Source organism: Crotalus tigris, unplaced genomic scaffold (genome assembly GCF_016545835.1).
Source record: "Crotalus tigris isolate CLP2741 ecotype Arizona unplaced genomic scaffold, ASM1654583v1 scf7180000023830.6690815, whole genome shotgun sequence".
Taxonomy (NCBI): domain Eukaryota; kingdom Metazoa; phylum Chordata; class Lepidosauria; order Squamata; family Viperidae; genus Crotalus; species Crotalus tigris.
Window position 1 is genome coordinate 294,152 of NW_024100214.1, and position 23,775 is coordinate 317,926.

The following is a 23,775-nucleotide window of genomic DNA, read 5'->3' on the forward strand; positions in this document are numbered from 1 at the left end:
AACTCAACTGTACATAGAATTCTACTTTCTTTTTTTTTTACGATATAACAAGTTTTCACAAATGTTTACTGAGGTTATTGAGCCATATTGCATTATCCCAGCGTGATTTCCAATTTTGCTTGAAAGATGAATGTATGAAATCAAGACATTTAGTCAAATTCCAATGCCAACTCATCTGTCTCATTACCTCACTATTTCCCTGCCTGTTCCATACAGAGTCCACTATCTGGCCCTCCCAGCATTCATTTTTAACTTTCTGAGGAAATTCTTCACTTCTGTTTTTTTCTTTTTACATCTATAAACTTTTTGTGTTTTAGTTAATTTGCTCAAGTCAGGTTAACAATAACAAAGGGTAACGGTCCAATAAAATAAAACAGAAAAGTGGGCTACAATAATTATATCTGCTGATTACAGTATGAAATTACTTTAGCTGATCCTTGCCAGTTAGATTTAAAAAAAAAAAACTCTCAGAAGTATATCTTCTAAAACCCTAACCCTAAAATTATACTAAGAGAGCCAAGGAGGTCAACTTGACCTGACTTTTGGATTAGTAACTGACAGTCTTATTCTACTGTCTAAAGATGTTGCTTTCCCCACAAACTCAAAAACTACCATTTATTCCAAAGCTCAAGTCAAATCATAAGGAATACAGCAGTGTCTCACTACACAATTCAACCCAGAAATTATTTGGATTTACTTCTGGTGTGTGCAGAATTATGCTCTTCAGTACACTAGTCTTGGACATTCCAGCTTTTCTATGCTTGCAGAACGTTGTCAAAAAAAACCAGAAGGACCTCTGGCCAGTTCACTTTGCTATAAGGGAGCTGTCCATAACAAAACTGTATTACACTTCAGGCATTTTAGCATCTGGCTGGTGCAGTAAAATTCTAAAAAGATACTAGAGGGAGCCAAGGACTATGGGACAAGGACCAGGAGGTTTCAGTGATTTAAAAGCATTAAAAACAATGGATTAATAAAGGATTGAATAAATAAAGGAAAGAAGCCAAGTACTAAATGATTCCCAAACAAATGAAGTCAAGTACTGGGGAATCACTAGGTTTTGTCATTTGAAAGCACTAAGAACAACTGATAAATGTTGAATATTGACAAGAGAGAAAATTCATCCAGACACACAGGTGGTTCTTAACTTTCAACCACAACTGAGCCCAAAATTTCTGTTCTAAGTGAGACATTTGTTAAGTGAGTTTTGGCCCATTTTACAACTTTTCTTGCCACCATTGTTAAGTGAATCACAGCAGCTGTCAAGTGAATGAGGCTTCTCTATTGATCTTGCTTGCTTGTCAGACGGTCGCAAAAGTGGATCACATGATCCTGGGACATTTCAGCTCTCATAAATATGAGCCAGTTGCCAAACATCTGAATTTTGATCATGTGACCTTGGGGATGCCGCAAGGGATGGTCGTAAGTGTGAAAAATGGTCATAAGTCACTTTTTTTCAGTGCCGTTGAAATTTTGAATGTTCACTAAATGAACCGTTGTAAGTTGAGGACTACCTGTATGACTAAAGTCTCAAAAGCAATCTCAATATTTATGAAATGCTTAACTTTGAAACTAAACTGCAGAGGGTAGCTCATACTCCCTCATACAGAAATCCTTAACTTTGAATGGAGGTTTTGTACTCTTTGATTCCACTTATATTGCCCAAATTGATTTTAGAAATTAGCGCCGTGAAAACCTTCGTTTTTCACTTATTTAGTTCAACTATATTTCTAGACCACTTAGCTGTAACAAAACCCTTTGAAAATACAGTATATGGCAAAAGCCTAATGAAACATTGAAGCCAAAATCCAAGAGTGCAGTCTGCATCTTTTTCAGTGCCATTGTAACTTTGAATGGTCACTAAATAAATTGTTGTAAGTCAAGGACCACATGTGTCTGGCTAGGTCTATGCAACAGTAATTCTAGTTTCTTTGCATTCTAATAAGCTATTATATACATCTCCTAATTTATTATGCAGATAGAATATATAGTACTATGTATGGCTTAAAATTTGACATTTTGAGAATCAACCTTTCACTATTTTATTTCTAATCTTGTCATTGTAACAAAAATTTAAAAACTAAGAAGTTGAAAACATAAATATAACAGGTGTGTGTTGTATGTGTGTGCATGAATACAGTCTATTCAAACTATTCATATAGTTTCATATACTGCATATTTGGTCTCAATATATTGGCTATTTTTATACCACCAGCTTGAAATCTCTAGCTTTCTCTCCAACTGTTCCTTCAGTTTTGCTGACTGTTCTGAAACCAGTCAGTAATTTGGGAAGCAAAATGCATGAAGCAAATAATCTAAATATTAGTGAAGATGGATTAATTGTCACAATGTATTCAAATTGCAGAAACTGGAATTACAAATTATGAGAAAGTAGTTTAATATTTTTGCTCTATTTGACTACCTCTTCTGCATCTATCAGATACCAGCACTTAAAAGAGAAACTTGGCAATAACAAAGTATCTAATTTGCCAACACAGGAAACCTTTGGAAAGTAGTGCAAAAAAATAACAATTTCCTCTTCCAGCAGAAAATTTCATAAACTTATATCTTAATCTAACATTTGGGCTACATAAATCAATTGGTCTGAACTGCACTGGTGAAAATATAACAAAATAAATTATAGAACATTTTTTGTATCCTTGAAGATGATTTTTCTGCTTAACTCAAATGGTAAGCCAAAAAAAATCCAATTTTTTGGATGTATATAACCTCCCTCTTGTTTAATTGAAGCAAAATCTTTAACAATGCAAAATAACTTTTATTGAATTGGACATAAGTTATGCAAGTTAAATATTATTTTGTAGCTTTTTTGATACAAAATAGCTTAAGGAAGAGACCTATGTGACCTTCCCCCCCCCAAAAAAAAATACCTCTTTACTGATTTTCATCAATATTGCATGAAAACACCACCTTAGGCTTTCCCCCGTCATGATGATCCAACACTCAAGTTTTGTTTTATTAATTCTTTTAACCTAATTATGTAATCTATTTTTAATGCTGTGCCAGAGGTCTGTATTTTGACATTTGATACCACTCTCATTTTGGCCCAGCTTCCTAGATTTGCAATTGTTAAGACTGCACAAAGAATGTAACCCATTTATAGAAGCATGCTAAAGAAGAAAAACTGTCTGATCAGAAGTTTCACATCAGGGTCTGCCAGGACAAAATGGAACAGCAGGCAAATACATTGTTGCATGCTTAAATTCAACAAGCAGTGACAAAGATGGTTTTTATGCATTTCTCATACTTCGGCTTCTCTCTGTGCAGGCCAAACCATTTCATAGTTAACATAATTTCTTATTCTTAATTATGGTTATATGATGCTTTATAAAAACATTCATGAAGGTGGGTAAGGAGGGATAGATTACATAATGATTTGTTGTAAGAATGGGCCAATATAAGGTTTTTATCAGATATCATTGATCACTTCTATCAAGATCTCAGAAAACAGACATAGGAGCCCAGAATTGTACCAATGGCAATCAACATAGCTATAATGTAAATTCAGGAATGAAAGGTGAGAAGAGATCAGGGGAAGCAATTTTCTTCTAGGTCATCTATTGGCCCACAGCAATAGCAATAGCACTTAGACTTATATACCGCTTCACAGTGCTTTACAGCCCTCTCTAAGCAGTTTCCAGAGTCAGCATATTGCCCCCAACAATCTGGGCCCACATTTTACCAGTCTCGGAAGGATGGAAGGCTGAGTCAGCTTTGAGCCCTGTTAGGATTGAACTCCTGGCTGTGGGCAAAGTTAGTCTGCAAAACTGCATTTTAACCACTGTGCCACCAGGGATCTTATATTGCCCATTTTGACTAGTAACAATGTCAAAGTCAGAATCTCTCCCATATTTTAACTGAAGGCATCCTATATTGTGTTTGGGACTGTTTGGGAAAGACCAAATGTGAAAAATACTGTTGTTTTTCTTCTTGAGGAGAAGGACCAAAGAACATCTTCTGCACTACATGATACCCTAGAATAGTAAAGTAATTTTGGTATATGACCCTGAAAAGCATCTCTACCATTCATAGCTAATAAGAATACAATAATACCTTATATATCTATAAATGATGCTTTTTCATAACATCTCAGGTAACCTTGTTATGTGAGGTAGTAAACATCCATTAAAAAGTGTCAGAGCCGCGGAGCACAGCGCGCATCAGCTGGCCCACGGCTCGGAATTCCCTTCCTGGGCAAAGGGAAGGGACAGAGAACGCAGGAATAGAGGTAGAACCCCTAAACCCCCTCTGGATTTATTTCTAGAGGGGGTGAAAGGAGTGTTCCCTCGGAGCTCCTGCTGATCTCCGCCTCCCAGCTGTTTTTGCTTCCTAGGAAGCAAAAGAAACCGCCGCTTCTATCTCCGTGTTTATAGTATTTTGGTGAGTAATTTTTAAACGGACGGAGCAGTTTAAAGGATTTTTGTTATATACTTTAGGTGTTTATTTTTTTTATTATTTGATTTTTACTATTTTTCCTCCTTTTCTTTGTTATATTAGTGAAAGGATTTAAGATGGCGTTTTGAAAGTGTCGGAGTTTTTTTTTTCCTTTCCCTTTTGTTTTACTTTCCCTTTTTAAGGACTGGCTTTTGCTTTTGCTTTTGGCTTAGAATTTTTTCTTTTGAATTGTTTGCTCTTTTATCTTTTATTCTTTGGATTTTCTCTGGATTTTCAAGGACTATAGTTTGTCTCTTTTTAAATTCTTTTTCTTTTTCTTTCCTCCTCCCTTTTTGTGTGGAGGGGAAAGGGAAGTGAGAACTGCGCTTTTTAAAATGGCTTCAAAGAGACAGCAGCCTGCTTCAATACCTAAGGTTGTTTCTTCTCCTATAACTTCCACTGCACAATTACAACAACAATCTAAACATGTACCACCGGCTCAGCCACCACCCTCCCCCCCTCTGCCTGGACTTTCAGCACAAGAGGTCAGAGGCATAATGGGAGAGATTGTAGTTCAAATGAGAGAGGAAATGAAGCAATTTGCCTCACAGATTAAATCAGAAATTAAATCTGATCTTAAAGAAGAGATAACGGGGATAAAGACTAAATTGCAAGAAAATAATAATGATTTACGACAAGATATACTTGCAGCAGTTTCAGGCTTGGCTACTGTGGTGGTTAAGCTCGATGCAAGGCTTGAGGAAGTGGAAAACAAAGTTGATTCCTTTGATGATAAAATTCAAGATGTGGAAAGGAAGGTGGAGTCCTCACAAGAAGATATTTTGATGTTTCAGTACAGACAGATGGAGTATGCCCTGAGGATTAGAGGCCTCAAGGAAGATATGAATCAAGATTTGGTGGAGGTGGTCCTTACTGATCTGGCAGTGGCCTTGGATATGGATAAAGGAGAATTACATAGAGAAGTGGAAAAAATTTATAGACTTAACTCCTGGATTGCTAAGCAGAAGAATTTGCCTAGAGATGTGGTGATTTATTTTACAAAGAAGTCCCTGCGGAATGAGATTATACAAGCCTTTTACAACAAAAGATTTCAGATTGCTGCCCAAGATGTTATCATTCTAAAGGAAATCCCATCCAAAATTTTAAGAAGCAGGAAAGACTTCGCTTTTTTAACCAATGAGCTCAAAGCTAGATTGATGCCATTTAGATGGGAAATTCCGATGGGTATTGTTTTGAGCCATGCGGGGACGCGCTACAGATTGAATACAGTTGACAAAGCTAGAGAGTTTTATACTTCGGTCCTGGGTGCAGGCTCAACTCCATCTGGTCAGAAATCTCCGAGTGGCAAGGAAGTCGAGCAGCAATCTGAGGCATTAGGTTTGGTTTCCGCTGGGATGATACAAGCTGAAAGGCAACGCCAAATGGAGGTTAAAGAGCAGAGGATGACTCGTGCAGCTTATAAGCGTAAAGAGAAGGAGCAACGTAAAAAAGAGCCCAAAGAGAATTCTTCTGGAAGTGCATCACCGCCGGTGGGAGGAGCAAGACCCAAGAGTTATGCAACACATGCAGCTCTTTCAGATCTTGATGGTGTCTTCTCCAGGCTGCGTGCCAAGGGAGATGGCAAAGTTTTTGACCTGGAATGTTAATGGATTGAATTCTCCTCAGAAACGGAAAAAAATCTTTTATTATTTGAAGCAACATACCAATGATGTTATTTGCTTACAGGAAACTCATATTTTACTTAAAGATCAGAAATATTTAGTCAATGCTCGTTTGGGATCTCATTTTATATCTTCTGCTCCTGGGAAGAAAGGGGGAGTTGTTATATATGTTAAACAAAACCTACCAGCTTGTCTGGTAGAATCAGATCCCCAGGGGAGATATGTGATGATTGAACTTGGTATATATGGTAAGAAAGTACTTATAGTGGGACTTTATGCTCCAAATCAACAACAGGAACAATTTTATAAGCAGTTACATCAAAAAATAACATTGCTTGACTATAGATCAGTGGTATTAATGGGTGATTGGAATGGTGTCTTAGATATACAAAGGGACAAGAAAGGTTCCTCTCCTTTTCTTAAACAAGCAAGGTTACCTAAAGCTTTTTTTGATATGAAGGAAGACTGGGAATTAAGGGATTATTGGCGGGAATGTAATCAAGAGGAGAGAGATTTCACTTTTTTTTCTGATAGACACCAATCTTTTTCAAGAATTGACTTTTTTTTTGATTACTACGGATTTGTATAATAAAGTAAAGAATGTAAAGATTTTTCCTAGATCACTGACGGATCATAGCCCAGTTTGGATGGAGCTGACTCAAGAGAAAGAGGAAAGGAGATCCTGGAGAGTTAATGAAAATTTGTTCAGACAAGAGAAGAATGTTCAAAAGTTAAAGGAGTGTTTAAAGGACTATTTTGCTTTGAACATGTATAAGGGGACTTCAATGTCAATGGTATGGGATGCAGGTAAAGCATTTATGCGTGGTGTTTTGATAAAAATGAATAATTGTCATAAGCGGAAGCAGATGCAGAAACGTAGAGAACTTGAAGATGAAATTAAATCAAAAGAAAGGGCCTTGATTCTAAATCCTTCTGATGAAAGTATTAAAGAATCTGTAAAGTTACTAAGGTCACAATTTAATATGTTGATAGCAGATCAAGCGGCAACCAATTTATTGTTTATGAAACAAAATACATTTTGTAATGCTAATAAGCCTGGGAGATGGTTGGCTTATCAATTAAGAAAGAAACAGAGACAGAGAATAATAGAGAAAATAAATTACAAGGGTAAATTAGTTTCTCAGAAGGAATTGATTAAAAAATCTTTTTTGGATTATTATCAAAAGTTATACAAATCTACTAATGTGCAACTGCTAGATATAAATAAATATCTAGCTGAGGCAAGTTTTCCTAAACTGACTGAGGATCAGAAACATGAAATTAATGGCTTAATTACTAAGGAGGAAATTGCCTCAGCAATTCAACAATTGAAACTAGGGAAAGCACCGGGTACGGATGGGTTAACAGCTGTTTATTATAAAGCTTTAATGGAGGAGATGATCCAACCATTAAATGATCTTTTTAATGGTATCTTACAGGGTTTAGAGATTCCTCCTTCATGGCGTAGTGCTTTTATATCATTGATTCCAAAGGAGGATCAAGATCTTACTTTACCAAAAAATTATAGGCCTATATCTCTTTTAAATGTGGATTATAAGATATTTGTAAAAATCTTGGTAAATAGGCTTATGAGGGTGGCGCATCATCTTGTGCATAAAGATCAATCAGGGTTTATAACAGGAAGGTATATGAAAAATAATGTTAGACAAATTATTAATCTATTAGAATATTTAGACAAGAACAACCAAGTTCCTGCAGGGCTCATATTTTTAGATGCTGAAAAAGCATTTGATCAATTGAATTGGCATTTTATGCTAAGAGTAATGGAAGAAATGAATTTTGGCGAAAAGATATTACAAGCTCTTACGGTAATATATCAAAAACAAATGGCACAACTTATTGTTAATGGAGGTTTGTCGGAGGTTTTTACAATAGAGAAAGGTACTAGACAGGGGTGTCCTTTATCGCCATTGTTGTTTGTTTTAACACTGGAAATATTATTGATCAAAATTCGAGAGTCTCAGGAAATTAAAGGAATAGAAGTTAACAAAAAAGAATATAAGTTGAGAGCTTTTGCGGATGACTTGGTTGTTACTTTGTCGCAACCTGATTATTCTGCAGTAAACTTATTACAGTTGATTTATCATTATGGTCTGGTTTCGGGTTTTAAGATTAATGTAAATAAGACTAAAATCTTACCTAAAAATATGTCTAGTCAGGAGAAGCAGATTTTGGCTAACTTGACGGGTTTTGAGATTGTTAATAAGGTAAAATACTTGGGGGTGATGTTGTCTGTTTCTAATGTAAAATTATTTAAAAATAATTATGAAAGGTTGTGGGTCAGGGTACAGAAGGACTTGAAGAATTGGGAGAAGTTGCAATTATCCCTCATGGGAAGAATTGCAGTGATAAAAATGAATATTCTACCCAAGTTTCTTTTTTTGTTTCAAATGTTACCGATTTTGAAAAATGAGATTAATTTAAGTGAGTGGCAGAAGGGTCTTAATAAATTTATTTGGGCAGGGAAAAAGCCAAGGGTTAAGTTTAAAATTATGCAAGACTTCCGTGAGAGGGGTGGACTTAAGGTACCAAATTTGAAATTATATTACGATGCGGTGGTCTTAACACTAATCAGTGATTGGGTAAATTTGACAAATCCTGAGATACTTCATTTAGAGGGATGGGATTTACTTTATGGATGGCATGCCTATTTAATATTTAATAAAAAATGGACTGGGTCTTTAAATCTCATATTTTAAGAATTTCCTTACTTAGGATTTGGAGAAAATATTATAAAAGTGATTTTAAAGTTCCATTATGGGCTATACCTTGGCATGCCATAGAAGGAATAAAAAGAGGAGTAAAAATGGACATGGTGTCTTATAGTCAGTTACTTAGATGGGATGGGCAAAACTGGCAGTTAAGATTACGGGAAGATTTAGCGCAAGAAAATATTATTTATTCTTGGTTTCAATATAGGCAACTAGTAGATAAATGGAAGGTGGATTGTAAATTGGGTTTTCTTAGAGAAGATGGAAATCTTATTAAGCAAGTCAAGGATCAAAGACAAACCCATATCAAGAGAATTTATGGGGTATTAGTTGAAATGGACTCAGAAACGGAATTAATTAAAGATTGTATGATTAGATGGGCGCAGAATTTTGGTGTCCCAGTCTCATTGGACATTTGGGAAACCATTTGGGTGAGAAATGTCAAATTTACACAAGCACAGAACCTTAGGGAGAATTTTTATAAAATGTTTTATAGATGGCACCTTGATCCACAAAAAATGTCTCTTATGTACCCTGACGTGCAACCCAAATGTTGGAGATGTGGTTATAAGGATGCTTCCTATTATCATATTTGGTGGTCATGCAGAGAGATAAAAGCATTTTGGATCAAAATATGGTGGAATATCCAGAGAATTTTTAGAAGGAGGGTAAAATTTACTCCGCAATTATTTTTGTTAGGCATTGTTACAGATTGTGATACAAAGGAGGTTGTATTGATGTTAAATTTGATTACAGCCGCTAGGCTGTTAGTAGGACAATATTGGAAGAAGGAATCTTTGCCTACATTGCAGGAATGGTTTCTTAAAGTAGCTTATCTGGCGGAAATGGCAAAGATTTCGGCTTTCTTAAAGCAACAAACGCAAGAGAAGTTCCTTGCTGTTTGGGACAAATGGATAAAATTTATACAATTTAGATTGGGTATACAAAAATATCACATAGCTTTTTTATAAGTTTTATTTTATATATATATATAGATATTTTTTATATATATATATAAATATAAATTTTTTAATTTAATTTTTTATTTTTATTTCTTAATTTTTAATTAAGCCTATATTCTGCTCTGGGAAGCTCAGGGGGGGGAAGGGAGGGTTTTTGTGAGGGGTGGGGGATGGGTTTTTTTTTTTTTATATATGTAATGTTTAGTTTCTTTTTTGTATATGTTGTCTTTTGTTTTGTATTGTTTTTGTTTTTTTGTAAAATTTATAAAACTTTCAATAAAAAAAAAAAAAACAATGGAAGCATGGGCTATGTTTTATCATCACACGCTTGCACCTCCATTTATGTCTAACTCTTCTTCCTTTCAGAACCAGGGTTCAGCCTGGGAACTTGGAAATGCTAAAAAAATCTATTCATATAAAAATGCCTTAGCTTTATCATTGAAGCCATGCACATGGTAAGAATCAGAAGTTAGATAAAAAAATCTTTTAGGTCATAGAACATGATTTCAATGTATCTCTAATTTTGCAAATTAAGTATTTGGCTTAGTAGTATAAAGAGAATGGAGTTATTTCCATAAAGATCAACAGATCTAACAGCTTGCTTGTGTGTTCTCGCAAACAGGTCTTCAATTGCAAACAGATGGTTATTACTCTCCAGTCTGCCATAAACTCAGCAATAATGCTGCACTTCACTTGAAAACACCTTCAGGAATTCTGGCCACTGCTGTGTGATGACAATCATGTTTACGTTCATGTGCGTCCAGCAGGAAGGCATTTTTCTTTTGTGCTGTTATGATTGTTCTTGCTTTATTAGCATCCTTATTAGTAACGACAACTCTTTCTAAAAGCTGCCTTGGCAGCCTGAAAGCCTGGGTTAGCTAGCACTCCAGCATGATCAAGCCTGTTCAGTACATGGAGAGAAGCTTCATTTATCATACTCCCATAAAGTATTTTAAGAGAGAGAAATTGTTGTAACTAGAGACAATCGTTACTCTCTTAGGATTTCATAGCTGTCACAATTACATAACTGTTATACCCTTCACAGTTCCTAGCATGGATGAACTATAACGGAATCATTCTCTGGTAACATTTTTTGAAGCCATGGAATAGACATGACCAATTTATTCCAAATTATGAGACAGATACTAAAAAACATCACACAAGAAAAAAACAGATCAGTTCTTTTGCTATCCTCCTCTGATTATTTATATTCAGGAAGATTTAACCAAGTAACTAGATTGAGCAATTGTAAAAGTCAGCAGGAAACCCCTGAAATGTTTATGTATTGGCCCATACAAACAACAAAATTGAGTTTAAAATTATGGTTTAACTTTAGCTACTTAAGTCTTGGGCTCATACATTCCTCCTTTGTATGTTCTCTTAATCTAAGATTTCACTTATATTTTCAATCAACCATAGATTAGCATTATAGCTAATCTCTAAATGGAAGTCAATGTATCACTTTTTAGAAGGAGTTGCTTTCCTCAATCATAGCTTGAAGTTGACTTTGTTTAATTAAACCTCAGTTTGTTCCATTTTGGCAATACCATTAGGCTGTGAATAATTAAAAGGAAAACAAACATTCACAATCATGTTTAGAAGATGCAATACTGCTAAACTTAATTCTAATTTATTTACAGTTAACCCATCATATTCACATTATTTTTGAATAAGGCTACTAAAACCACCTGCTATATAAACACTCTGTTGTACAAACTGGATAACATTTGTAAATAAAATTACATGTAAGCGTGCTGACTGCTATGCCTTGGCTAATAAATCTGTCCTCCTGCTTTTTCAGTTTTAAATGTATATTCAAGTTAAAATATTAAATTAAGTTTTATCAATAACTTTCCATCAGAGTAAAACTTATAATTTGACAGAAACGTTTGGAGATATTGTGGGGTACCAATGGATCTGAATTGCAGATGACAGATGTTAAGTGAGGTTTGCCCATTTAGTTAAGAGGGGGGGTCATCACTGAAAGTTTTTAAGAAGGATGTCAACGCTGCTAACATTGGATGTTTTTGCTTTGACAACAGTTGGAGATGCAACCATTTTCTTCTTATGTTTTACTGTTAGAGTTAGAGTTAGATGATGCTGGGGGGAGGAATGTGCATGAGAGTTTAGCTAGACATAACAATACTGAACCTAGTGTATGAACCAAGGTCATTGAAATAAGAGATGATAAGAATTGGCCAGGCTGGAGAACTGGGGGGAAAGCCTGCATTGCAAATTAATTGGAGAATGTGATTTATGACTGTTAATTGGAGGAGGGAATTGTGCTTTGATACTTTGTGCTCAGGGAAGGGGAATCCAGTTTTTGGTTTTGATTATGTTAGTGCCGATGCTATGCTTCTCTAATAAAGATTATTTTTTTATATAATAAATTTTATTGGTTTTTTTTAACTTTTACAACAGAATGCTCAAGACACACCATGGTGGTTAGGTGATCAATCATCCAAAACCAAAATCATATAATAGCTCAAGTAAATACATTAAATGTTCCCTCTCTATTTCCCTCAACTAATATAACCTATTTAACATAATCCATTTCTACATTACATATCTATAAAATCTAATCCTGTTTTGAACTTTATTAATTTACAGTTACCATAGTCCAATTTAATTTTAAATAAATGTATTATCACTTCGGGTATCCCTTCTAAAATACTAATCCAGATATATTCTAATTCATAATGTCATAAATCATTGATTTTATCACAAAATCTCTCTTATTTCTTCAGATAGCACTTAAATCTCATTCAAAGAATTATCATGTCTAAAAAAAAGAACACGCCTATTATTACACAAAACATCGTCTTACTAACTTAACACACTCAATTAGTTGTTAAAGCAATCTGAATTTCTAAAAACCTCTTTCATATTCTTATTCTCATTCCATTACAAAATAATTTTCATACAAATAAACATATTATTCCAAAATACATTCTTACTCTGTTTAACCTATATATTCTAATAATCACAAATTTTCAACTCTAAATCTTAGTCCTTAAATCAATCCATATTTCTGAAAACCTTTTTAATCCATTACATATAATTTTAAATTTCTCTTTTTAGTCTTATTCTGGCTTTCTTTTTATGCCAAGCAGGTTTCCATAACAAAGCCTCTATTTCAGCAAATAGGTCTCCCATTATTGCTTATAATGTCATTTGGGTCACTAAAAGACCTCCCATCCTCTGTTTTTGACGCCTGGCTCCTGTCTGCTGGATAAAACACTTGATCATGTCCAATTTTATAATTAGTAGTTGATTATCAAAGTTGTCATAATTCTCCAACAGCTGTAATTTCAAGTCCATTTCTGTTAGTTTTGCAATTGTAGATAGTTTAGTTACAATCATTTTTTGGTCATCCAAAGTCTCCATAGGTTGTAAATTAATTCCTCTTCTATTGCTTTTTGGTCTGTAGAATGATCAAATAGAGTCTGAAGGTCAGTTTGTAAGTTCACAGTAGAATTTCTGTTTATTATTTCTGCAGTTCTCTCTCTTATTTGGGAATATATTTCCTCAGTAGCTTCATAAATTTTTTCCAGTATGAGTTTACAGTTGAGTTGTGAATATGGTTTCTCCATTTCAGTAGTAACTAAATCCAATCCTGTTATCTTTTAGTGGAGGCTATATTCCTAAACATTTAGACAGTATCCACCCCTACCAATAACAGCTGTTGGACCAATACAAACAAGAAACAGTTGCAGTTTTAAATTTCTCCACAAGATGTCCTCAGTAAACTATGAAAGTCTCTTCCAGACACCAAGAATGAGATTAGCAAAGTCAAAGAGCTATGGAATCTCTTTTCTGGCTTTTCATAGAGTTGTTGTTTCCGGTTTTGGGTTGCAGTGGGTGCAGGCACACAAAGAGACTCTCTCTCTTTGTTGCCTGCTTTTCCTCTGCCGGTAGACCCTTAATTGGGTTGAAAAGTCACCCTGGAGGGGTGACTACCGATGAGGAGGGCTCTCGTTGATTGTGGGGGGAGGAGGCAGCTCCTTCCATGGTCCGAGGCAGCTCTTCAGGGCCGACAGAGAAAAAAATTGGCCAGTAACATGGCCGATCATTTAGCTGCTCCAGCCGAAAGTCAAAAGAACATCTAAGTGTTACGAAACCATCGTGGATGATCCCGGTGAGACTTTTCCCTCTCTTTCTTTGCCTAACTACTCTCCTGTTAAAAGCCTTTTGGAATTACTTCCCTGCTTTGAAAGAGCTGCCTTTGTTTTTCTGGGGAAAAGAGCTTTCCATAACAAAGGAAAACACTTCTTATTGACTATTTTTATTTTTGGTTACTTGGGGACCCTGGAAAATCCTTATCATAAAACTTTATTATTATATCTTCTAAGCTGGAGAATATTGTTTTCCTATGTCTTGGACTTATTTCTTTAAAGGGATAAATGTTTATTGTTTGAAAAAAAAGATTCTTTAAGGTAAACAATGCCTTGAAGTTCTTTGAAAAGTTTCATCTGTTGGACAGATGACAAAGAGACTGAACAGCCATTTTTCCAGAATGGTATAGGGTGTCCTGCTCAAGCAGGGGGTTATTTTAGAAGACCTCCAAGGCCTCTTCTAACTCTGTTATTCTGTATTCTGTACATATTTTTGATCTACATATGCAGCATTCATAAACTGCATGTATTGGAATTACTGATATGGCAAAGTTGTATTTGGCAGAATCTTGTGCATGTATGAAATTTGTTTTTAAAAATGTAAACTAATACTGAATTGGTGTGGAACATAATTGTACCTGTAGAAAGATTCCTTCTGAAAACTAATTTAAGACTGTATTAATTATTAATACTGTATTAATATTCAGTATCTTGATTCTGTTTTGAAATTCAGTCACTACAAACTGTTCAAAATCAGAGTTGGATGTAAAATTTATATTGCTCGCAAATGAAAATTCAGGATTTAGCAAAGTAAGTTCAAGTATCTCTTTTTCATAACTACTCTGAGAAGATGTTTCACAGGAAAAATGCTACTTGTGTTCGGAACAATATAGTTAAAATTAGACTTTGGGGGTCAAATTGGGCCGATAGAATGCAAGATCATATTAAGTGATTTCATTGGAATCTTAAAGGGAATATATTTTATCTAGCTCTTATATGGTCACACAAACATATTGTTTACGTTATGCTTTGTTGTGCTTCCATGCAGGTTAAATGAAAATTGGAATTCTCAAATATTGTGAAAATGTTGTCTTGTGCAAAAAAAAAAAATGCCATGAAGTACTTGATTTGAAATCTTGCCAGCCTATGTGTGCTACTATCGCAACATTAAATGACTTTTACTTAGGGTGAAAGTTCTTGTGATAAATCATGGAAAAACTGACTTGTGCTATCTTTAGTCACGGTGCTGATTCGCTCTCACAAGTCATTCACAGCTCTAAAAATACAGTTTATATCACCACATTCCTGGAATTTCTTCAGTTCTTACATTCTGATTTAAGTGGCATTAAAGACCCAACTGCAAAGTTCAAGGCTATGGTGCAGTATCATATCAGAGATTAGTTGTCACCTGAATTCAATACACTGTTTGGAATATTTATTTGATCAGCTCTTCAAAGTTAATACAAAGTATCTTCCTGTATATACATCTAATATCTGGCTATATGGAACATAAGGCTAAAATTATCTTGGAACACAATGATAAAAATCACAATCTGACTGCACAATAATAAGACGCATACTAACCACAAGGAAGATTTACACTGGGACATATGCATGCAATAGAAGGTGCTAACCTAGGAAATCAGCCCTGTGGGATCCCAATAAGATCATGCCCCTAGAACTCTATGATAATTATAGATTACTGGTAGGTTGGACAACTGTGTTGCCATTTTTAAATTGATTACCTTAAAATACAAAGGTATCAGCAAGTCAATACATGCTCTCTGGATTTAATTACAAGTTTCCTCAATACTTCATAGTTTAAACAGAACTAAATGCTTTCTTAATTCCTCTGATAGGGACCAAAAGGTACATTATGTTCTTTATCCCAACTGGCAACTCAACAAAGCTGAGCAATAAAAAGCTTCATTTGTATAATAAATTGTGCTACAATCTAGTATTTAGGCATAAGGTCCTTGAAAACATGTGACCTTTTCTGCACATTTCACTAAACTCAAACCAGATGAACATTTATAGTTCCTCATCTTTCATTCAAATGGCTCAGAACATCAGTAGTTGGAGGCATTGGTCTCACATAAATATTTATCATTTCTTTTCCCCAAGTAATTCAGAAGACTCTTTTTTCCTCACTAAAACTGTGCTAGGTAGATTAATCTGAAAAACTCTAGATTGGGAATTATGTTGGTGATGTATAAACTTTATCCTAGTGGCTACTCCATTCTGGCACTAATGCTCCCAGCTTTTGTTTTTCCCTAGAACAACACTGTGAAGTAGTTTTGGTTAAGAGAGAGCAATTAGCCCAAAGTCATTCAGCTGGTTTTCATATCATAAGGAAGAAGGCTTCTAGTATATCACCTTAGCCATTACATGAAACTGGCTCTCAATCAATATGCTCTACCACACTTGCTAATAATCCAAACCAATTAAGGATATTTAAGCCAACAAATTAAAATAATCAGAAAAGAATGGCAAAAAGACAGTTGCCACAATAAGAAACTAGAAAAATAAAACAAAACCAATAAAAAGATGACCAAAAAGAAAAAGAAATCATCAAATATCTGCTACTAAAGACCAAACTTTTACTAAACAACAAAGAGTAGGAGAATAATTGGACCAACTGGGTTCCCCTCAATACAACTTCCAAAAGACAGGAATCAAAACGAAGAGCACTGTTGAACATTTCCATTCCATGACCAGTTGTCTCTCTTCAGCCAGTCTGGGAATGAATCCTTCAGTTCTGAACAGAAACAAATTAAGAAAAATATACTAGAGCGACTGGCCCTTGTAGAGATCTTAGGCCACTTAGATTAAAAGCCAGCATCATGATACTGAGCCTAGAAACAAATAAGTACAAAATGCAAACATATCAGAAACAGATGTATATCTTTGCAGCTTGGCAGTAGGATGCTGACACATTTATCTACATTTATGCTTATTCTCTGTATGAGCAGCCCCGTGTAAACAGTAATCCAGTCTAAAAATGACTAATGTACATCTTACTGTGGCCAGAAGGGCTATCTTCTCCAGGAACAGAAACTGTATGCTTGTAAAAAGTGCCTCAAGCCATCTCCAGCACCTGATCACCTAGGAACAGTGCAAGGAGCAGCCACAAGCTACAAACTTGAATTTTAATGAGGAATTCAATCCTCATTTACTTCTAACTCTGGGTTGGCTAATGCCCCATTCTAATAATATTTCAACCTTATCTGTGTTACAGCTCAGCTTATTTTCCTGCATCCACTCCCCTAATCAAACATCAGCTTCAAGTTTTCTATCGTTCCCTAGGATTTCATTTAAAATGAGACAGAATACAGAGTCCTCTGATGTAGTTTCCAGATAACATCAGCCAATGGTTTGCTATAGAATGCAAAAAGAATAGCATCTCACAGCATAATGGCCAAGGGGTCAAATAATCAATGCACCAAACCACATTCTAAAGCCTCCCACCCTACGATCACTGGATCCATCTAAATGGTTAATATGACACCACTGAAGATCTAGCACTGTGAAGCATATTATATGACACCATGTATTGAAAGTATTGAATACTGAGAAGTCCAGGAGACTTAGCTGAAACAGATTCCTCTTTGCCAATTTAATTTGGGCAGATCATTTATTAAGAGGATAAGATATGGGGTGTCAGGGAAAACAATCTCCAAAGTGAGCAGCATTAACTGCGCTCCTTGAGGCTTATGGAAATGGTACAGTAAACCTCTAAGGATAGGAATAAAGTTAGTAATCACTGCAGAGTGATCCATGAAAAAGATGAATATAAATAGAAAAATAAGTAAATCATTATTTATTTATTTATTAATAACATTTATATTCCGCCCAATCCCTAGGGACTCAGGGCGGCGTACAAAATTAAAACAATAAATATACAATAAAAATGAGTGCATTCATACATGTCCCAATCGTGTCCCGCCCCCCCTCCCGGGACATCAACCCCAGGCCTGCCAGAACAGGAAAGTTTTAATGGCTTTTTTGAAGGCCGGCAAGGTGGGAGTAGTTCGAATCTCGGGGGGAAGTTGATTCCACCACGTCAGAGCCACCACAGAAAAGGCCCTTCCCCGAGGGCCCACCAGCCGACATTGTCTGGCCGACGAGACCTGAAGGAGGCCCAATCTGTGGGACCTCACTGGTCTCTGGGAACTATGCGGCAGTATGCGGTCCTGTAAGTCACCTGGTCCTAATCCATGAAGGGCTTTAAAGGTGATAACCAACACCTTGAATTGCGTTCGGAGACCCACAGGAAGCCAGTGCAGTTCACGGAGGATAGGTGACACATGGGTGTGCCTTGGTGCACCCACAATTGCTCTCGCGGCTGCATTCTGAACCAACTGCAGCCTCTGAACGCTCTTCAAGGGTAACCCCATGTAGAGTGCATTACAGTAATCCAGTCTTGAGGTGACAAGGGCATGAGTAACCGTGAGTAGAGCCTCCCGGTCCAAATAAGGCCACAACTGGTGCACCAGGCGAATCTGACCAAAGGTCCCCCTGGTCACAGCTGATAGATGTTGTTCCAAATTTGTTTGTGAGTCCAAGAGGACACCCGAGTTGCGTGCCTGCACTGAGGGAGGTAAGTTTACCCCCCCAGGACCAATGATGGACCATCAGGATGACCCTTGGGGGGCAAGACCCAGAGCCACTCGGTCTTGTCAGGGTTGAGTCTAAGCCTGTTCACCCCCATCCAGACCCTCACATCTTCCAGGCACTGGCACATCACGTTGACTGCTTCACTGAAAGGACACAGGGTGGAGATATACAATTGGGTATCATCCGCATACTGATGATACCTCACCCCGTGTCGCCGAATGATCTCACCCAGCGGTTTCATGTAGATGTTAAAAAGGAGGGGGGACAGGACCGAGCCCTGAGGCACCCCATAATCGAGGCGCCTAGGGGTCGATCTCTGTCCGCCCGCCAACACTGACTGCGACCTGTCAGAGAGGTAGGAGGAGAACCACCGCAATACGTTGCCGCCCACCCCCACCTCCCCGAGACGACACAGAAGGATACCATCATCATGAGGCAAGTCAACATTATCCAATGTTTCTTTTTCTTCACTATTCCAATCCTCTTGCCAGAACCTTGCCATGCTATTTTTATGAACAAAGAACTTCAATAATAACATTTCTAAAGTGACAGGATACTTCCCCATATTTGTATGTAAAGAATTGGCTGCCATAGTTATGGTTAACTTTGCTCTTTTTCTCTAGAGTTTTAGGAAAAGAACTCACCATTCTTCCTCTCAGCAAATGTAGGGACCTGGATAGAAGAGTCTCTTACTTTACTGAAACCACTGTCTTTGTGAAACAATCCTGCACTTCCTCCAACCAAATTTTCCTGGGCTGGCAGCTCCTGCTTCATCACAGAATTCATCACCAAATGTCTGTTCCTCTGCTTTGAAAGTTCAATGCTTCCCAAGAGCCAGCAAAGAGCTGTAAGCAGAAAAGTAATAAATTACAAGATATGGCACTGGAGAAGGAAAAGAATGTAAGAAAAATTATGGTAGGGAAATAATGGTACGGGTATAGTAAGAAACTAATCAAGGAGAGAAGCAATCTGGAATGAAGGAGAGATTTCCTGATCATAAGAACAATTAACCAGCGGAATGCTTACCTTCATAAATTGTGGGTGCTTTATCACTGGAGTTTTTTAAGAAGAGACTGGACAGTCACTTGTCTGAAATGGCATAGGGTCTCCTGCTTGAGCAGGGGGTTGGACTAGAAGGCCTCCAAGGTCCCTTCCAGGTCTATTCTGATAGATAGATAGATAGATAGATAGATAGATAGATAGATAGATAGATAGATAGATAGATAGATAGATAGATAGATAGATAGATAGATAGAAGGAAGTACTGCTTCTTCTGCTGTCTTGAAACATGGGAGTTACCCATGGCAAAAACTTCACTTGCATCTTAATTTGGTTCAGCCAGGACAGTAAATAGTTTTGGCTCCTGCTTCTTCTTATCTTTGGGAATTATAGAACACACAGTCTTGGTTTTGGTGTAAAAAAAAAAGCTTCCTAGTAATCAAATGTTACGGTAACTAAAGATTCGCAACTGATAGTCATCTCAATTTATCCCTGGCTTCTTTGTTACATTTTATTGGATATACTAGAAGTAGCAATAATAATAGGCCTATAATAGGTAGTTGAGTAAAAGAAGTATGATCCAAGGCTTTGTTCTTCATTATTCTACCTATTCTTCCCATAAACCCTACCAAAATTCTTGCATGGAGTTGAGATCTAGGCCAGCAGAATATCCTTCTTAGTCCATTACATGGACAGATACAAAATTCTGGTTCATCAATTCCAAATTGGAGCTTTTAGGGATATAATATTACAATCACTCAGAATGTCTTGCTATCTGTAACATACTAGAATTACAATAGAAAAATAAAAATAAAAAATAATATACAATAAATTATAAATAGAAATCATAGATATAATAGTATTAAAAACACTTCTCAGGAAACAGCTACCTTGAACAGAAAAAGTTCACCAACCAGAAATAACTTTTCTGATAAGAATTTGTGTATATTTGACAAGGAGAGTATTTTAGAATGTATTTCCAGACAAAGAAAACAAAATATTCTACAATGTTAGGGCAATCACTAAGAAAACTCTACTCCAAACCTAGGTTTCAGCTTAGACAAAACACAGTGAAAAGACTTTTTATGTGTATTTGCTATTATTAAAGTATAACTTTTACATTCATGTAAAGCCTGTCCAATTTTTTTTAAAAAATATATCAGTGATTATTAGATTCCTAGATCAACTTCTCTATTTTGTTATGTTCATACCCAAAAGCAGAAAGATTGTTCACCAATGACCAATAGGGGAAAAAAACACCCTGTTTCAATCATATCCATCATGATCCACGTAAAGGGACAAAATTATAATAATGAGAGAATTTTCAGACACATAGGGCCAACGTATGATATAGAACCAATGTAACTGAGTACTTTAGTTCTATATGAAGAGAGGTTTGTATACAGATACCTGAATAAATACACTGCATACTTCATATAAAAAGGTACGTATTCCTGCCTTTATACTCACCTTCATTTTCTTGGATTTGCAAAGATTCCCACAATGAGTACAAACCTCCTGATTACTGGAAACCATACTTGAAATCACTCTTTTGTTTCTCAAACACATTAAAGAAGCACAAAATGCTTCAGTTAGCAATGCCATAATTCTTATCCAGTTTAGGTTGTGCAAAAAAAAAAAAAAAGGTTTCAGGATGTATAGAGTCATATTGAAGTGCACCTATGTATAGAGTGTATTTATAGTACCCATGTTGGGGACTGTATACCGATACATGTTCAAGTAAAGTAAAGGAATGCTTTGTTCCTTTTTTTGTCAAAGTGGATAAGAGTTTTTAATTCTGTATAGCAGTACTCTTTTAATAATTCTCCCCAAGGCAACTTATGCATATTATTGCAAATTTCCTGATTTAGGTTTCCATGACTTTAACTTTGGTATGTTGTGTATCCAAAAGAATGGAAATCCATCTACAGCTGCGTACACAACAAACAAAATCCTCTCTCTCTCTTTCCATAATTAATAAGCAGCAAAGAACAAGCAATAACTGTTTATTCTTGGCTTTTTAAATATTCTTCTTTCCAAGCAGTTTGGAGCTCTTGGTGTGATGTATCTTTCCAAGAGAAAGTCGGTGATGACAGGACAATCCAGGAAACTGCCTCTGCGTCCCCACCACCCACCCCATCTAAAGAAATAATGTTTCTGTGGCTGAACATTAAATCTTTGATGAATTAGGCCAGGGCTTTGGTGACGTCTCTGCCGAACTGATATGACAGTTTTATATGGATTATGATTATTTATGTTTGTGAAAAATAGCAAACTCGAGCCAGCAAGTTACTGTCGAAGCTTGGAGACCACCAGCATCGGTGCTCCTCATGAAGGCCTTTTATATTAGGAAAATAAGATCATTCCGAGATTTTGACCATGTGTTACATTTTCATTTTCACTAACTGCAGCACAGGGTCCTTCAGTGAATGTCTGAAGGTCAGGATGTGCCCTCAGAGAAGCCTGCTCTCATAGCACACTCTAGTAGCATGAGCTTATTGGGTTTTTGTCCCCCACCCACCCACCTTCTCTCCCCATGTCAGATTTGGCCTGAAAACATTCCACCCTGTTCCCTCACTTCAGCTTGAACTCAACATATTTACAAAGCTTAAGCATACTTGCTAGCCTCCAAAAGCATCTCCCATCGTACCCTGCTGCCAGCATATAAATTGCAAGACTATACACAGAACAGGACGCGTCCTGTCTCTTCTCGGCCTATAAATATTAAGCCCCATAAAGTCTTATTACAGTGGTAGCTTTACATGGGCTCTCGCAAGCAAGATGAAATCTATTGAGTCAAAGTGGCAGACAACTCTCTTCCAGGGTTTCTGATCCTGCTTAATACCAAGACGTACAGAGAGGCTATAAATGTTTGAAATACTGCAAGAAAAGAAAGGGGTTTTTTTTTCAGTAAGAGTTCAAAATGACAGTGTTGCCGCAAGAAAGGCAATACCGTCAGAGTATTGGCAGAATACCCTAAGCGGTGTCGTAAAAATAAATAAATCCTACCATGACATGGAAATATATAATCATCTTGCAGATATTTGAAATAAAAGCCAAGATGGCTTTAGATACGAAGCAGTTATGATGCAAATTTAAGTTACAAAGGAAAGCTTTAAACACCGAAGAGGGGAATCCTGCAATAAGTTATTTTCTTGTTTGCTATCCTCACCCAGAGTAGCCTATCCTATCCCTTTCTTCCATCTACCTGGGGGTTTTTTCTCTCCATTTTTATTTTATTTATTAAATTTATTTGCTACCCATCTTGCCTCGAGACAATTCTGGGTGGCTTACAACATTAAAAGCTATGAAATCATAAAACAAAAATAATTTCGAAAGGCAATAAAAATGGAATTATAATCAAGAGTAAAGGAGGACCCCCAGATTGTGCACTGGGTCTGTCTGGAGCTGGGCAGTCACTTCCAGCACCAAAGATGGCATAGTTCTAGAATTAGAAGTCCCCAAAATCCCAAGCCACTCCTTGCTGTCTTGCCAGATCCTCACAGCCTCCAGACACTGGGATAAGCCAGGGCCTTAGATATATAATCCACCATCATCAGCGTACTGATGATATCTCACCCCATGGTGAGAATCTTGTGGCGGTTTCACATGACATTTTATAGAGCAAATGCTGATTTAAGAAATCTTTCAGCTTCCCTTCTTTTTTTGTCCATTTTTTTAAGCAAGGAAAAAAATAACAAAAGAAAGATTAAAAAGATGTTGCCGTTAACTAACTGAAAACAATTCTGGCCCTTGACAGCCAAGGAACTCCCTCCCTCCTTGTTCTTTTTGAGAGAGAGAGAGAGAGAATGAGGAACTAAACCTCTGTATAAAGATTTCATACAGAAACTGCTACAGATATTCATACAGACATTGGCTAAAGTAATGAAAAAGAAATCAGAAAAATTTGGGTTATTTTGAATTAACTATTTGATATAATCAACAATTTGAGAGGACAGAGCAGGTGGAGAGCTGTAAGCCTTTAAAGTGTTCCAAAAAATCCCACATCCAAACTGACAACTAGTAGACCCCTATCCTAAAAAGTAGGATATACCATAGCGAAACACCACCAATATTAGTCATTATCCTATAATGTCTTAATGTATATGTGTATGTTTATCTATCTATATCTATATATCTATATCATCTATCTAAAGTATAAGATTGTGATCAGGAAGATAAATTGCTTTCAAGTTAATATCAATTACATATTGCAACATGTATTACCCAATTTAGACCACCCAATGAGTTCCCATTTAAACAAGTGAAATTT

At 36.4% G+C, this 23,775-nt stretch overlaps 1 protein-coding gene across 5 annotated transcripts in view; it reads right to left on the bottom strand.

The window, feature by feature from the left end:
- The window catches only part of MYOCD (myocardin), a 198,463-nt gene that overhangs the window by 134,862 nt on the left and 39,826 nt on the right, over positions 1-23,775 (bottom strand). For 4 of the 5 annotated variants that reach the window (XM_039321984.1, XM_039321972.1, XM_039321973.1 and 1 more), the window contains one exon: positions 19,148-19,348. In XM_039321984.1, coding sequence (XP_039177918.1) covers positions 19,148-19,348 — 201 coding nt within the window. Of the gene's footprint in view, positions 1-19,147; positions 19,349-23,775 lie in introns of those variants that run through there. The other variant, XM_039321975.1, reaches the window with a different exon arrangement.